General features: G+C 57.2%; 1 protein-coding gene across 2 annotated transcripts in view; it reads right to left on the bottom strand.

Annotated features, from left to right (window-relative positions):
* Nucleotides 1-10713, bottom strand: part of GRID1 (glutamate ionotropic receptor delta type subunit 1) — a 755119-nt gene extending 744406 nt beyond the window's left edge. The window contains exons 1-2 of one of the 2 annotated variants that reach the window (XM_055118918.1): nt 10394-10713; nt 8248-8403 (exon numbers count right to left, since the gene is read on the bottom strand). In XM_055118918.1, the coding sequence (XP_054974893.1) occupies nt 8248-8403; nt 10394-10472 (235 nt within the window). In that variant the 5' untranslated portion in view covers nt 10473-10713. The remainder of the gene's footprint in view (nt 1-8247; nt 8404-10393) is intronic. The other variant, XM_004607420.2, reaches the window with a different exon arrangement.
* Between the last annotated feature and the right edge of the window lie 6175 nt (nt 10714-16888).

Here is a 16888-nt window from a genome sequence, read left to right as displayed (position 1 = left end):
AAACTAGATGGATTTTTTTCAGGTAACTCTGGCTGCCGCATGCATGATGGCGGGAAGGAGGCAAGGAGCAGTTAGCAAGTGCCCCAGGGGACAGCATGGCTGGGGGGGGATAGCAGTGGAGGTGGAGAGGAAAAAAAATAGGGCCTGGGGAGATAGCTTCCAGGGCTGGAGCACACGCTGTGCATGCAGGCGGCCCGGCCTGGACCCCTGGTACCACAGGTCCACGGGATGCCACCAGGTGAGGCCCCCGAACCACAAAGGACTGAAAACAGAACCGTGGGATCCAGCAATTTCTCTCCTTAAATCCCCAAATACCCAAGAACATAATCGGAAAGGATCTCTGCAAGTCCAGGGCAGCAGTGTTTACAATCGCCAAGATCCGGACACACAGCGGAGGAGTAGGGAAAAGGGCAGAGCAGCCGCGCGAGGGACGCCACTCGGACAGAAGAAAAGGACGCTGGCCTTTTGCTACAACATGGACAGAACTACGGGAGCTCGTGCTAAGTGACACCAGGCGGAGGGGGAGACAGATCCCAGGTAATCGCACTCGAGACTGTTCTACAGAGAAACCAGACAAGACTGTGGTGGCCGCAAACAAACCCTGAGACTCGGACAACAGAACAGAGCTCCCCAAGGCTGAGAGGGGAGGACAAGAAAGGACGTTGGGACAGCCGTGGGGACATGGGCACCTGGTGGTGGGTGTGCTGCCGTCACCCTCTCCCCCTGAAGCATAAATATAAATGTTGTAGATCATGTTATTTCAATGCTGTAGCACTGCAGCACTGTCGTCCCATTGTTCATCGATTTGCTCGAGCGGGCACCAGTAATGGCTCCATGTGAGACTTGTTGTTACTGTTTTTGGCATATCGAATACGCCACGGGGAGCTTGCCAGGTTCTGCTGTGCAGGCGGGATACTCTCGGTAGCTGGCTGGGCTGTCCAAGAAGGACGAGAGAGGGACGGAGGAATCGAACCCAGGATGGGTCGCATGCAAGGCAACCACCCTACCCACTGTGCTATTGCTCCAGTTCATTTCAATGCTAATCAAAGGAAAAAATGTAAAGACCAGCGACAATGTGGGGAGCTTGTGCGTGGGGGGTGGCTGGAGGGAGCAGCAGGAACTGGCAGGGAGTGTGGCTCCCACTGCTGCTACTATCCTTCATGTTTGTTCCCAAGTAAGTCCTGCTCCCCTTGAGCCCGCCTGACCCTGAGGATCCCCAGCACACTAGGTCTGGCACTAACCCAGCAGGACCACATCTGGGCCAAGTGTCTCTGGGCCCCAGCAAGGGAGGAGGAGTGGGGGAGGAGGAGGAGGAGGAGATGGAGAGGAAGAGGAGGAAAAGGGGGAAGATGAGGAGGAGGAGGAAGAGAAGGGCAGGAGGAGGAAAGGGAGGAGGGGGAGAAGGAGAAAGAGGGGAGGAAGAGAAAGAGAGAGGAGGAAGAGGAGGAAGAGGAGCAGAGGAGGAAGGGAAGGAGATGGAAGGGGAGGAGGAAGAGGAGGAGCAGAGGAGAAAGGGGAGGAGGAAGGGGAGGAGGTGGAAGGGGAGGAGGAAGAGGATTGGAGGAGGACGGGGAGGAGGAAAGGGAGGAGGAAGAGGAGAAGGTGCTGTAGGGGGAGGAAGAAGAGGAGCAGATGAGGAACGGGAAGAGGAAGGGGAGAAGGTGGAGGGGGGGGAGGAGGAGGAGGAGAAGCAGCGAGACTACCATGGGTAGGGCCTCTGCCTTGTATGCTGCCAACTCCATTTCAGCCTGGCACCCCATATGGTTCCCTGAGCACCCCCAGGAGTAACCCCTGAGCACAGAGCCAGTAATAAGACCTGGGCATCACTGAATGTGGCCCAAAACACAAAACCAAACTAACAAGGAATGTACTGAGGTAAAACCTGGGTGACAGATCTGCACAGTGGCACAAACTTCTAGTCTGGCTATTCAAACCTCAGATTCCAGAGGAATTTCCTTTGCACAGACGGCCCGCAGGCATAGGAAAGTCTCACGGGAGAGCAAGGTGCATCCTGGGGTGTTATCTCGAGAATGGGCCTAGTCAGATGCCCCAAGACGCTCAAGCAGATCTGGCTCTGACATGGGGTTGCCAGTAGTAACCGAGAGGACATTGGCCACACCTAGAAAAGGAAGGGGGCACTACTCCCAGGGCATAACAAGTGTGCCAGTGGGCGAACAGAGGAACAGCAGGAACTGCCTGCGGAGACACCCTAATCCCCAGAACCATGGCGATGCTGGGCTCCAGGGCAGAGAGAGCAGTAAGGCTGCAGATGGAATTAAGGTTGCTAATCAGCTAACTTGAAGATAGGAGGATTATCCAGGATTATCCAGGAGGGTCCTGAAGAATCACAGGAGTCCTGGGAAGGGGGAGAGAGAAGAGACAAAGGCAGGGAAGGCGACGTTAAGGAGAGAAGCAAGGTCACAACTGCATACAGGGAGAGGGTCCCACCCGGCATTGCTGGATTTGAAGAGGGAGAAGGGGCAGAAATTGATTCTCGACAGAGCCTCCAGAGACGCTGTTGCTTCGGACACCTGCTTCGAACCTGTGGGGTTTCTGGTCCCCGCACAACTGTACAATCATAAAATCATGTGTGTCTAATAACCAACTGTGTGGGAGCATTTGCTTCAGCACCAAGAGACAGCAAATCCAGCCACAAGGATAGGGCTGACTGCAGTGAGCTCCCTAGAGCCTTGGGGGAGTCTGTCACTAAAAACACACTTAAGAGACACTGATTACGGGACTATGGGGCGAGAGTCATAGCGCAGCAGGTAGAGCATCTGCCTTGCATGCAGCTGACTCCAGTTCGATCCCTGGCCACCCCTATGGTCCCCTGAGCCCACCAGGAGTGATCTCAGATTGCAGAGCCAGAAGTAGGCTTGGAATACAGTCAGGTGTGGTCCAAAAGAAGGAGAGAGAAAGTGTGTGTCCCTGACTTGTCTCCAGAGCAAGTGCCACTTCAGCTGCTCCCAGAGAGAATGGTGGGCATTCCCATGGGGGCTGCAAGACTGCAGCCTCATGTGACCTGTAATTCCAGAAGGAAGTCAAGGAAGGTGACAAGGCTTCACAGGTGAAAGAGGAAAACCAGCCAGTGGAATTCACAGATACCACCATGCGTGATGAGGGCGGGGTCACGGCCCAGGGGAGCCAGGAAATGAAAACACCCTCCCGGTGGGCATCACCAGGCTCACCTTTCACTTTATTCCACTGTTTCATCATCACATTCTGTGGACATCAAGCTGTCACTGTCACTATCATCCCGTTGCTCATCGATTTGCTCGAGCGGGCACCAGTAACATTTCCATGTGAGACTTGTTGTTACTGTTGTTGGCATATCGAATACGCCATGGGTAGCTTGCCAGGTTCTGCCGTGCAGGCGAGATACTCTCGGTAGCTTGCCGGGCTCTCCAAGAGGGGCGGAGGAATCGAACCCAGGTTGGCCGTGTGCAAGGGGAATGCCCTACCCCCTGTGCTATCACTCCAGCTCAACATCAAGCTACATTTGGGAAATTCTTAGCTTGTCTTCTGAAGACACTTTTGTGCTTCCTGTAACTAAAAGGAATATTGTCTCACAGATATCCCTTTTTTCATCCTCTCCCAAGTTGTTATCTTTCCACTCTATGACAGATCGTCTGCAGCACAGCCAATAACTCAAGCCTTTGACTTACCGTAAAAGGGAGCGCTGAGAATGGAAGAAACCTGTATTCACCCATTCTCTCCTGCATGTGCGCATTTATGTCATGTACTCAAGCAGGCACTTTAAAACAACATGAAATTCTTTATTTAACAAATCAGTAGCTCTTCAAGTATCTAGCAGACAGATTTTCACACTTACTTTAATATATATTTTGCCAACTAAACATTAGATACAACATTTCAGAAATCGAACTATTCCCATATGATTATTTGCTCCATTCAAATCCTCATCAGATGCCTCTGTCACTGAAAGTGAGCCATTCTCTCACATAAAGTACCGACTGCCTAAAAAGGTAGTTTGTAAGAAGCAGGTACGAATGAGTCGAAGACACGGTAGTTAAAAATCTTCGGGCTTGAGGCTGGAGCAATAGCACAGCAGGTAGAGAATTTGCTTTGCATGCGGCCGACCCAGGTTCGATTCCCAGCATCCCATCTGGTCCCCTGAGCACTGCCAGGAGTAATTCCTGAGTGCAGAGCCAGGAGTAACCCCTGTGCATTGCCAGGTGTGACTCAAAAAAGAAAAATAAATCTTTGGGCCTACAAACCAGACTGTCTCCTTATCTTCCGTAATCCTTCTGCATATCTCAGCATAAACACTTCCATATTTTAAGTTGTTTTGAATAATTTGAAAAGAATATATGCAGTCACTAAAAGTAATGTTTACAAATAGTTTGTAGTTATTTCCAAAAAAGCCAATATGTCAAGTGAAAACAGTGGAGTACCCAACAGAACAGAACGGCAGCTCTTGGTACTTCCAAACAGAGTGGGGGCGAGAGGAGGAGCCCCGCCTGGGCCCCGCAAGGATCTCTTCCTGTCTCGTGCTGCGTTCCCACACCTTCTGCATCTTCGCTAATGAGCACGGGTACCCTTCTTCTCTTGCACATTTCTAAATCGAAACATGCGCATTGTGGTCACGCACTTCTGTGATAATGGGCAACGGGAATTAAGTAAAACACTGCAAATACAGAGGTCAGCCTGGGCTCCTACTCAAGGAATAAAACCACTTATGAAAGAAGGCAGCTGAAAATACCAGCAGCTTCAAAAGAAGCTGAGACAGCTTCACAGCAGAAACAATGAACCGAGAAGGCCCTCCTGTTGGTAAGCACCAACCAAAGGCCTTCTACAAACCATTCCCGTGCGTCCCATCACATGTAATCCTCCGGTAACCCCGTAGGTAACACTCTGACTATCCCCTTTCAACAGCTATGAAAACAGCAACTCTGTGCAGGGCCGAGAACACTCATCCAGGCACCCAGCTGCCCAGAGGCACAGGACAAGTGGGGCACATCAAATCTGAACTCCGTCTCTTAGGTTCCCACTCAAGCCAGCTCCTATCCAACCCAGCTCCTATCAGGCCAAAATGGGGGCAGCGCAACTCAATCCAAACCCATTTGGGATCATTAGGAGTTTTTCCAGCCCATGATGAGGGACCACTGAAATCTGCCCCTCACCCTTGGCCACCACCACCCCCCCTCCCACCCAACTGTATCTACCGCCTATGTCCTGCTACAATGACACCCTGGCCAGGACAGAAATAAGGTATCTGATGGGGCCCGAGAGATAGTACAGTGGGTAGGGCACCTGCCTTCCCACCCAGGTTCAATCCCTGGCATCACATACGGTTCCCCCAGGCACTGTCAGGAGTGATCCTGAGTACAGAGCCAGGAGTAAGCCCTGAGAGCCAGGTGTGGCTCATAAACTAGAAGGAAGGAGATAGCAAGAAGGAAGGGACAGAAGGAGAGAGGATGGATGGAGGGAGGAGGGAGGGCAGGACTCCACTGAGCACAGCCACGGAACAGATAGCACCCAGAGATGCAGCCTTGAAGTGGATCACCTGCCCAACAGAGCCTGATGCTAGGAAGAAGGAGCCTCTGAGAACCTTAAGGAGTTGGTTCCTCCCCGCGCTTAAGGACACCCCAGGGATGTCCATCAACAAGACCATGGGATAGTGATGTGCATTTCCCCACATGGGGTGTGAACCTGAAAGCACTGACCAGCTTTAACCAGCACATCCTTAGCTGCAACACCTATTCCTCCACCTGGACAAGTGGAATCTGAGGGCCAGAGGCCTGAGTCTTCCTCCCACCTTCTGCGTAAGCACACAGCCTGCAACGGTCAGCCAGGCAACTGACAAGCCAGAAACGCTTCTCCAGTTACACAGAGAAAGCGAAAAGCCAAGGAGCCCTGTGTCTCCAGAACAAAGCTGCAAGGGAGTTGAAAACTGAGTGTCCCAGGGCTACCTTTTATGTGGCTTGTACTGTGTTAAGTTGCTTGATTTAAAAAAAAAAAAAAAAAATACAGGGTCAGAGAGATGGTAAAGTGGGGAAGGTGCTTATCTAGCATACAGACAACCTAGGTTTGATCCCTAACTCCACATGTGGTCCACTGAGCCCCACCAGGAGTAATCACTGAGCACAGAGCCAGGAGTAAGCCCTGAGCACCACTGGGTGTGGACAAATACCAAAAACAAAAACAAAAAGCAGATTTTACATTAAAGTCCAGATTTTAAGGGTCCTCTTTTAACAAAAAGTCAGCCCATCTCCACCCCTAAGCATTTCATGCCCAAACGGTGGTGTTGGCTACACTCTACTACATATGTTCCTCCAACAGATGGAATCTCTGGACACAACTCACCCTCATGTCACCTCCCTGAGATTTTCACCCTGGGCAAAAAGGCATTGTCCTTAGTCCCAGAGCCCCTGCCATGGGGTCCACAGCATCATTCAGGGAACAAAACGACCAGCAAGGGGGCATTCCCTGCTGCGGGGGAGCATCACAGAAGCACGGTTACATCACTGGGGAGAGCACAGCGGTGTGGAGGAGGCAGGGTCCCCTCGACACACCATGAGCTGTGGGTCCAGAAGACATATACCTCTGGACGTGTTCCTGGGCACCAAGAAGAGACGGCCACAGAGACACAGGTGTGAAGGCCACGTCAAGAGAATGGAGACACTGGGGAAACCGACATGTGACTGGGAAACCTGGGTCCCTACATTCCCACACCACTGAGGGTCGAAGGAGGCCCCTCCCCTGACCAGAACCAAGCGCCAGGAAGGAGTCGGGATGAGGGCGCAGAGGAAAGCAGTCCAGTCCCAGGCAGAGTCGGGGACTGTGACGGGACATGGCCGGAGAGCCAAGACAAACGAAAACGCCTCCTCCCCTTATGCCTCGAGCACCTGCAGGCTGCTGTCTCCTGACAGACAACGCCAGCCTCACCCCCACTCACCACCCCCCCCAAAAACACACTCGGTCTCCAGGTCTGGAACTCTACCTTGTACCTTCAGCCTCTGAACCTACTCTCTTCTCTGCTGCAAACCACAACCACACACACACACACACACACATGAACTCACACAGACACACAGGTGCATGCACACACAAAGTGCTCCTGAGCACCAGCACGGCGCGAAAGTCCACCTCCTCCCTACCCTGTTGTCCTTACTATGCACCAGCTGTGCCCCTTTCACCCCCAGCACTCCATCCCCCAGACTTCAGAGTGCAACCTGAAGTCGGGTGGGGGGGCGGGCGGCGCGGGCAGGTAGTAGAGGCAGGGAAAGAAGAGTAAGGCTGGGCAGGTGTCAGGGGGAGAGGGGGAGAGAGACTCAGTCCTGGGCTGGAGGCAGTAGATTGCAGACGGGAAGAAGCCCTTTTTTCCAGGACTGAGCTTGGAAACAGGTGGAAGAGAAGGGGATGCAAGAGCAGGGGGAGCAGAGCCCCTGCCCTTCACTGCTGCTAACGCCCCCAGTCATGCACCTGTTGCCTTTGCAGTTATGCCTCTGGAGGGCACGGGCTGCGTTTTCCCCCCTCCCCGCCTCTGGGCCTGGCCCAACTCCGCTCCTTTCCTGGTCAAACAGCGCCCACCTCTGGCCCAGACGGCAGCGGCGCCCGCGCCGGGGACAGCCAGAGAGAAACCGGCTCCTCCAAACCCGGAGGAGGAAACGCGGCAGAGAAACGCCCCAGCCAGCGGACCCGAGCACTTGGGGGCGGGGGGTGCCGGAGCAGAGGTGCGGGGGGGGGGGGGGTGCTGCGGGGAGCGAGAGGCGGCGGCCAGAAGCCAGTGGTGCTCGGGAGAGCAGAGGAAGCGGGCTCCCACGCCACGCGCTCCTCCGTTCGCCGCGAGAAAGAGACTGCAGCCCATCGAGGTCAGGGGAGGTGCAGCCAACCACAGGTACCCGGCACCCAGACACGCCCACCGCAAACACTCGGGAAACAAAGACGGGCCCGAACCACACACGCCTGCGCAACCTGCTCGGGGAGCACCCACGCGCCCACCCAGCTCGAGAGGCGCGGCGCGCAGCCCCGCGACACACCCCGCACGGAGCCCAGCCCGCCGCGTCCACGAGCTCTCCGCTCCAGCCGCGCCGCGCGGGACACTCCACCGCTCGCCGGTGACCTCGGGGTCAGGGGGCACGCGAACAGTGCGAGGCACCCGGGCTCCGCACACTGCCGCCAAGCCCATCGCAGCCACCCCGCCGCGGGGGTGGCGGAGAAGGGGGGTGGGGGTTGCGGTTCTCCAAGGCTGCTGGATCCAACCTGGGCGCTGCGGCCACTCACCTTCCTGAACCGCCTGGAACGGATTGTTAGCCTCGATGACCTTGATGGAGTAGGTGATCTTCTCGCTCTGCAGGATGTCATCATTGAGGCTCAGGTCGGAAACGGCCAGTTGGAACACCCTGTCGTCCTTGGCTGCGTTCTCCTCGAAGATGGCACCTGGAGAAGAGGTGCCTCGGTCAACACCCGGAGTGGAAAGGGGACGCTCCCTCCCCACCCTCACCTCCGGCCTCCCTCGTATGGGGGCCCCTGATGATGGCCAAGCAGGGGAAATTCTGGGCAAAGGTTCCAACGTGACAGCCAACCAACAGGCACAGAGCACATGTGCACATGGTTGACATGAGTCACACATGCTGCTGCCTGATCGTGCATGTGTCTCACCAAGCCACCCCTCTGCCAGGCCATGTTTCCTCCCATGCAAGAGACTGAGCCACCATGGAATGACCTCAGGCAGCACCCAGATGCACAGAGGGAGGTAACCCCCAAGTCCCATCCCAAGCACCAGAAAGTTCCCCAGGACTTCTCCAAGGGCAGCGACCCCTCAACTCCAGTCCCAGATGAAATGGTGACTTGCTCCTGACCTTCGCATCCCCCCAAGCAGGTCCAGGGTGGGTTTCCTGCTCCAAAAGCTTCGTGGATGACCAAGAGCTCAGCCTCCCGCCCTCCATCCCTGCCTGACCCCAGCACGATTGGCATGCTCAGAAAAAGTCACTCAGAAGGGCCTGCCAGAGCCGGGCGGACAGCTCCTCCACCCTTTGCAGGCCCTTTGCGCTCTGCACAGCCGGGCCGAGTCTGCACTTCCAGGCGAGACCTGTCCAACGCCTGGCCATGCAGCCGGGGACACCAGGGAGTCCTCCCGCACAGACCAGGCCCCAGGGTCCACACATTCCAGGGCTGCTCCCATTGATCCCCCAGAACAGACAACCAGATGGGGAGAGGAGGGAGGCCCAGTCTACATACACTCAGAGCCGCAATGCTGACCGAGAGATCCAAGCGCCATCGTGGGAAGCGGGTTGGGCCCCGGGGTCCCTGAGGAGGGGGAGTGTTGCAGCTCACCACGCCCAGGTCTCGCCTCACGCCCCCATCCTCCGCTCCAGCGCCCGCCTGCGCGGGTCCCACCTTCCCAGTCTTCTCACACCTCCCAACCCCCCAGTTTCTCGGTGTTTTCTGGTCTTGCCCAACTTGCGGAAAAGCCACCGCAGAGGGTCTTCGAGGGCTACCGCTGACAGTCCCCCAGTCTAGCCCAACTTCCCGGGATTCCTCGCATGCCGCTTCCAACTCCCACACACTCCCCCTCGGTCCGCCCCCTGCTCTTCGGCTCTATTCGTCTTCTCTCGCGGTTCTGTGCTTTCATCCATCGCTTCCCGCCCAGCGCTCGCACTCTCCACCCCACCACCACCACCGGTGCCCACGCTTCTTCTCCACAGTCCCTTTCCCGCCCCAGACCGGGACCCCGGGAAACTCTGGGGCTGCCCCTCTCCAGGATCGGGTTGCCGTCGCAGAGACGCGCTCCCGCGCGCACGCGGAGACCCGTTGTCACACACCGGGAAACGGGCCGACAGTGTCCACTCTCCCAGGCCGACCGTCGTGCACGCAGTGACACAGGCTCACATGGCCCCACACACCCCAACGCCCTCTCGCAGAGACACCAACACGGTGCCAGGCGCGCGCACAGCGACACACGCTGACAACACCCACCCACATCCACAGAGGCTCCTACCGGGCCTCTCTGATCTTGCCCTGCCAACTTGGCGAGACTCGGGGCCATGCCCGCCCCCTGCCCACCCCGCCTGTCCCCCACCCCACCCCACCCCCAAGCTGCGCCGAATAGCCGGTCGCAAGCAGCCGACGGTCCTGCAGCGAGCGCAGCTCCAGACGCGCGAGTCCAGCCCCGGGGTCCACTGTCGGCAGAGGCCGCGGGGCCCCGAGCGGGGACCGGAGCCCGAGGAGCCGCGAGGAAAGCCGCGGGAGCGCGGCGCGGCCCGTGCATCGCTCCTCCGCGGGGAGGCGCGGCGCGGCCCTTCGGGGAAGCTCCGCACGCTGAGCCCCTCGGCCCCGGGAGCCGCCAAGTTTGGACGCCGCGCACCCTTCGTGCCGCGGGGGCCCCCCGCCCCCGCCCCGCCTCGGCCCGGCCGCCCGCCGCGCTCACCGATGTGGATGATGGAGTCGGCCCGCACCGACACGCACTGGCATATCCAGGGGAGAAGCCACAGCGTCAGCGTTTCCATGTCCCCCGGGCGCGCGGCTCATCCGCCCGGGCCCGGGGCGAGGCCGAGGGCAGCGCGGAGCGGGGAGGCGCCGGTCCCGGTGCAGTCCCGGGCCGCTCCCCGGGAGAGCCGAGCCCGCCCGTGCGTCTTCCCCCGCGCGCCCGCCCCTGCGCCCTGCGCCCGCTCCAGCCCAGCCCCAGCCCGCGCTCTCCGGCTCCCGCTCCGGCTCCGCTGGCGGCTGCGGCGGCCGCTGCTGGCAGCCCCGACCCAGGCCGGCGCGGCGGGGGCGGCCCGCGGCGGTGCTGCCCGAGGCGCGGGCGGCGGGGCGGGGGGGGGCGGTGGCGGGGGGCGGCCCAGGCGGTGGCGACGGCGGCCGGGCCGGCGCGGCGGCTCCGGGCTCGCGGTGTGTCTGCGCCCCGGCGAGGAGCGAACTGCGGAGGACGCCCCCTCCCCTCCCCCTCCCCCTCGCGCTCCCCCTCCCCGCCCGCCCGCTCCCCTCCGCCTCCCCGCGCCCACGTGACTGCGGAGCCTCAGCCTCGCCGCGCGGCGCTCGCCGGCTCGCGGCTCGGAGAGGGGGCGCCGGGGGTGCCGGCTGCTCCGGGCCCGGGGCGGGGACGCACAGGGACCCGCACGGCGCGGCGGGGACCGACCCGGGCTCCCGCACGGTGGCCCCCGGACCTGGGGTCTCGCATTCTCCGCGGGGGGAGGGGGGCTGGTTGGCAGGAGAGTAGGGGGGAGGGACGGCCACGCACTGCCCTCGGGGGTGTCCCCGTGCGCCCCGGCGCCGGCCGATCTGAGACGCCCGCAGACAGCCCCGGGCCAAGCTAGACTAGGGTTCGCCCCGATGGAGACGGGGCGGGGAGCGGAGCACTGGGATGCAAAAGGGACGCCTACAGGGACCGCCGCGGCGAAGCGCAGACGGGCAGAAGGCGGGCGGCGGGCTCGAACCCCGGGCCGGCAGTGCGGATCTCGGCGGGCGCCCCTCCCCCGCCCCCGTGGGCGGCGCTCTCCGCCCCGTGCGGCCGGGCGAGGCTGTAGGCTCGGGACTCTGAAGCCCAATTCATGGCCGGAAACCAACGCAGCCGTGACCGCGGCGCCTGGACGTGAGGAGCCTTCCAAGCGGCCGCCGGCTCCGTCTCACCCGGCACGGAGCCCCGGAGCGCGAGCCCGGGCGCAGAGCCCGTGCCGCCCGGCCAGCGCGGCGCGGGGTTCCCTCCGGCCCGCCACCAGCGGGTGTCGGGGCTCGCGCGGAGCCTCGCGCCCTTGCAGGCTGGAGCCTGGACTCCTTGTGCTCCTGGACGCACAAGCAGGCACCCACCACCCGCAAAGTCCTAACCCGACTGGGCACACCCAAGACGTAGGGGAGACCGTGGAGCCTTCCCGGAGCCGGATTCCACCAACACTGGGCGCTCCTGGCAGAGCCTGGTGTTTAGGGCCCAGCAGCTGCCTGCGGGGTAGCGTCCCTGCGCAAGGGGAGAGGCAGACACCTAAGCAGAGCGAGAGGGTGGCGGCGAGGACCATGAATGAACTTTGGAGGCCCATATGGGTGTCCTGAGCTCTGTCTCAGCCTGTGAGGAAAAGTCAGCCTGGGGTGGCTTCCTGGAGGAGGGGGCAGTTTCAAAGTTCGGAGGAGCTTTTCAAGGCAAGGAAGCTTCCAGGCACTGGATGCTGGTTCTATGGAGCCAGAAAGAAAAAGAAGTGAAGTGTGTGTGTGTGTGTGTGTGTGTGTGTGTGTGTGTGTGTGTGTGTGCGCGTGCATGTCCCAGGCTGCCATCGGTAGGCAGAGTCATTGGCAAAATTTTACTATTTCACTAGGAAAGGTGGTGAGGAGAGGCTGTGCAGGCCTGAGAACAGGAAGGGGGTCCCTGCCATGGTGATGGGGCTTACAGACCAGGGCCCAGAGAAAGGAGGTTGCAAGAAATAATAGCAGGAAATCACAGAAGCAGAGGGAACTAAATTCCAGGAGAGGGGCAGCTGGCAAGGTGAGAGGGATGAAACATTGTCTGGCTAAAACCCGATCATGAACAGCTTTGGAACTGTGTATCTCACGGCAACTCAATTGGGAAAAAATATATATATATATATGTATGTATATATATATATAAGCCAAATGACGGTGCCTGCAGGGGGCTGTGTAAACAAAAGAAACCCATCTTGGGGTCAAGAATTGCAAAGCGCACCCCATTCCTCCTTTACAAATACCCCATGATTCCATTGTCATTGTCACAGAACCTGCCATTGGTGGGCTGAAACCTAAGGAGAGGGATGACAGGTCCTAATGAATGACAAATTTGTTTCCTGAGAGATGGGTTTTTATCCTAGAACAATGTGGTTCCTTGGTGGGGACTGTCTCCACCTTGAAGAGCGGGTGGATGTGATCACTGCTTAAAACTTCAAACCTGAGCCCTGGAGAGCTAGTACAGCAGGTAGGGCACTTACCTTGCTCTTAGCAGACCCTGGTTTGATACCCAGCATCCTATATTGTCCGTCAGGCACTGCCAAAAATGATCCCTGAGCACAGAACCAGGAGTCAGCCCCGAGCACCGCCATTGATGGCCAAAGAAATAAAAATTTTTAAAAAGTTAAACCCTGAGGTGTGAGAGCTATCGGGTTAGGGATCCTAGAGAGGTCGGGACCCTGCAGAGGGTCCGTAGTAAAGGAGGCATGGAGGCATGTAAGTCTTGGACCCAGTTGGGAGTTTTTTCCCTAGTGTATGTTTTGCTAGGCAGAGATATCATGAAGGCAGGGAGACAAACCTTATGAACTGCCCCCTAGATATTCAGGAGACACACACACACACACACACACACACACACACACACACAAAACCCTTTAAGCCCTGATAACCTCTGGGACCTCGGAGGAAACTTCTAATTGCATCACAGTCCCTCTGGTTTGGACACTCAGGTTGAATCCCCCAACTGTTGGGTAGTGATCTCTCCTTTTCCTGGGTACTCCCTACCCCTTCAACTTTCAAAGTTCAGGGTGCTTCACCTCCCTCGAGTGCACATCTTCCCACAAGCCAGCTTCCCCTGCTAGAGCAGAATGTCCTGCACCTGACCTGACCACAAGGAGGGAACTACACAGGCCCCCATTCTCCAAGTGCTAACAGCCAACCCCATGGTAGTCAGAGCTGGGCAGCAACTTCTTCTAGACCAGACTTCACCAATCCTCTCAAAGACCTGAAACTGAGGTTGCCTGGCTCGCCAGACACTGAGGACAACTGGGGACTTTGCTGTGTTCATCAAGCCCTTAATTACTTATTGATCCTAAACAGCCCAACCCTTTAAGCCCTGATAACCTCTGGGACAGCAGAAGCTGTCTTCCCCAAATGAGTCTCTAGCAAAAACTCTACCTGAAGATCAAGTTTGTCCCACCTGTAATAAATCTCACTGGAAGCATAGATCAGCCATGTCAGGATGATACAATCCATACATATGGCTCTCTAGTGGGAAAACCGAAGCTCCAGGAAAGAGTGACCCCAGGCACTGGTTGAGTTCCTAGCCAAGCCAGGAGGTCATTCCCTTGGTGAAGGCACTACCCAAAGGTGTGTTCACAGGAGTGGAAACTGAGTCAATCCATTCTTTTACAGAATGGAGCTGACATGCATGATGGCTTTTGCTTTTGCTTTTTGGGTCACACCTGGCGATGCACAGGGGTTACTCCTGGCTCTGCACTCAGGAATCACTCCTGGTGATGCTCAGGGAGCCGTATGGGATGCTGGGAATCGAACCCGGGTCAGCCACATACAAGGCAAATGCCCTACCCGCTGTGCTATTGCTCCAGCTCCTGTGACGGCTTTTTCTACTGCAATTTTCCAACAGACGATCCTAATGACATTTGGTTAGCACTAACCACAGGACTTACCACTGTGCTCAGCACCCTACATCTCATGCATGAGACCCAGGCTCTATGAAGGAAACTGGAGATGAAACCTGGAGTGGCCCCACACGAACGAATGGCTCCTCCGCTCCTGAACGGCCATGATCCCAGAGGCCCACTAACTAATTTCGGAACCCAGCGGCTTCTTGCAGAAATGGCCCTAGACTGTGAACTAAGCTATGGCCCCTTGCCGCCCCAGAAGGGGAAAGATTTTTGTCCCTCAACCTTTCCTTTTGCGGCGGTGGCAGCGGTGTGGCAACCGCCATCTTTTAGAGTCCACTAAACAGAGGTACGAGCTTGCAGTGACGTGACTTCTGGCAGAAATTTCCCTGGACTTAATTACTAAAATACCAGAGGGGAGAGGGGCTGGAGTGATAGCACAGCGGGTAGGGCGTTTGCCTTGGAAGCGGCCAACCCGGGTTCAATTCCCAGCATCCCGTATGGTCCCCTGAGCACCGCCAGGGGTAATTCCTGGGTGCAGAGCCAGGAGTAACCCCTGTGCATCGCCAGGTGTGATCCAAAAAGCAAAAAAAATAAAAATAAAATAAAATAAAATACCAGAAACCCATGAAGGAAACTGCAGGAGGATGCAGAGAAGACAGGCTGGGGTGGTCCATCACAAGTCTCAGTTGGAATACAACTGGAAGCCACCGAACTGAAGAGGAGAACACACTATCAAGGGTGGGGGGAACAACAGGGGGTCCACTTTACTGTAACTTAAGACTTTGTCATTCCAGAAACACAGGCTAGGCCTCTCTCTGGCATCTTCTTTCTCACCCTACCCCTCAAACTGGACCAAGGAAACACCAGCTGAGCCCCAAGCTCCCAGGCCACACTGCCACGCCCTGAGCTGCTGCCTGTTCCAGGTAGAACCATCACTACCCAACCCCTGCAGGGCATCCTCCCTCCCCCAGCCACCCTCCTCCCGGAGGCACAGCACTGGGCTGTGAGAGATTCACTTTCTAGGGTACCCCTTCTTGCTAGGCCCCCTGCCTGGTTAGAACTTCCTCGGTTTCTTTTCCTTTTCCTTTGGGCGCGGGGCCCAGGGGACAGCATGAAGTTTCTAAGACAGTTCAGCCCCTGTCCTGTGTGAAAGTTGCTATGGGCCAGACTGCACGGGAATAAGTCTTAGGCACTGGAGATCAGCTCTCAGGAGTATACAAGGAGGTCAACTCAAGTCCTGGGGTCCAGCTAGAGGTCGGTCAGCATCTTAAAAGGAGTGAAGAAGAGAACTGGGAAGCCTAAATTCCAGCTCACCCCTGCCCATGCACCAAGCTGTGCCAGTCTGTGGCATTTGTGCCCATCCCATGCCACCTGTGTTACTCCATGCCAGCATAGCCACCAGTGCCAACGGGTGCCACTTGGTACCCAACTGTATCCATCTATGCCAAGCCCAGGCGTGGACACTCTGCTCTGACCGTGCTGCGGAGAGGGTAACTGTAAAAGGTGCAAAGGCTGGGTGTGGGCTGGGGCTATGCGAACATCAGTGAGTCTGGTCTGGCCACCCTGGCAAGGAAAGTGTAGTAAGGGTAACTTCAGGCTCACTCCTTCCACCCACATTCAGAAAATGCCACAGCTAGGAGACTCCTGTAAGAGTGTGAATGAGGCAAAAGCTTGCTGGCCTGGGAAACCAGGGGAAGAAAAAAAACCCCATGAGGCTAAGTAAAAAAGAGTAAAAAAAATTAATGCAGTAATATAAAAGATCAAATGTAATAAATATGAGCTAAGGAAAGTAAAAATGAGATGAAAGAGGCTGGCAAGAAAGGGTAAGGAAGACAATGTAGAGATGGGCAATTAACAAGCAACGGGAGAGCCAAGGGCAGCTGCTGAGGGAAAGGATGAAAAAAAGCAAAAGATGGGATGGTTTCTGTTCTCCAAAAGCAAACCCCGGGGCTGGGGGAGGGAGAGCAGTGAGGCTCTCTGAGTGCAGATCTTCACACAGCGGTTCCTGGAGCCCAGGGGCCGGGGAGGGCTGGGATTTAGGCTTCTCTTCTTTTTGGCTTCTTATTTTGGGGGGAATGGGAGTTGTGAACACCACACCTGGTGGTACTCAGGGCTTACTCTCTCTGAACTCAGGGACCACTCTTAGCAGATAGGGCTCAGGGGGCCGTATGGGGTACTGGGGCTCAGTCTGGGGTCAGCTCTATACAAGGCAAGTACCCTACACACTGCACTATCCCTCCAGTCCCTCTTCTTGGATCCTTCCAAGATGCTGACTGACCCCCTAGCTGGGCTATTGACCCAGGACTTAAGTTCACCTCAGAACAGGGCACTTGGGGCCAGAGCAATAGTACAGTAGGTAGAGTGCCTGCCTTGCATACGGCCAACCCAGATTTAATCCCCGGCATCCCATATGGTCCAAGCACCACCAGGAGTGATCCCTGTGCACAGAGCCAGGAGGAACCCCCTGAACACTGTCGTCTGTGACCCAAAAAGCCAAAAAGAAAGAGAGAAGATGAGCAGGGCACTTTGCCTGTTAAGATCACAGGAGTGCCCCAAGGGACCTCACAACCACAGAAGCCCCAGGCTGGCCTCTCTGCAGGGGACCAGACGTG

Source organism: Sorex araneus, chromosome 11 (assembly GCF_027595985.1).
Source record: "Sorex araneus isolate mSorAra2 chromosome 11, mSorAra2.pri, whole genome shotgun sequence".
Classification (NCBI taxonomy): Eukaryota; Metazoa; Chordata; class Mammalia; order Eulipotyphla; family Soricidae; genus Sorex; species Sorex araneus.
This window is presented reverse-complemented; position numbering and strand designations above follow the sequence as displayed.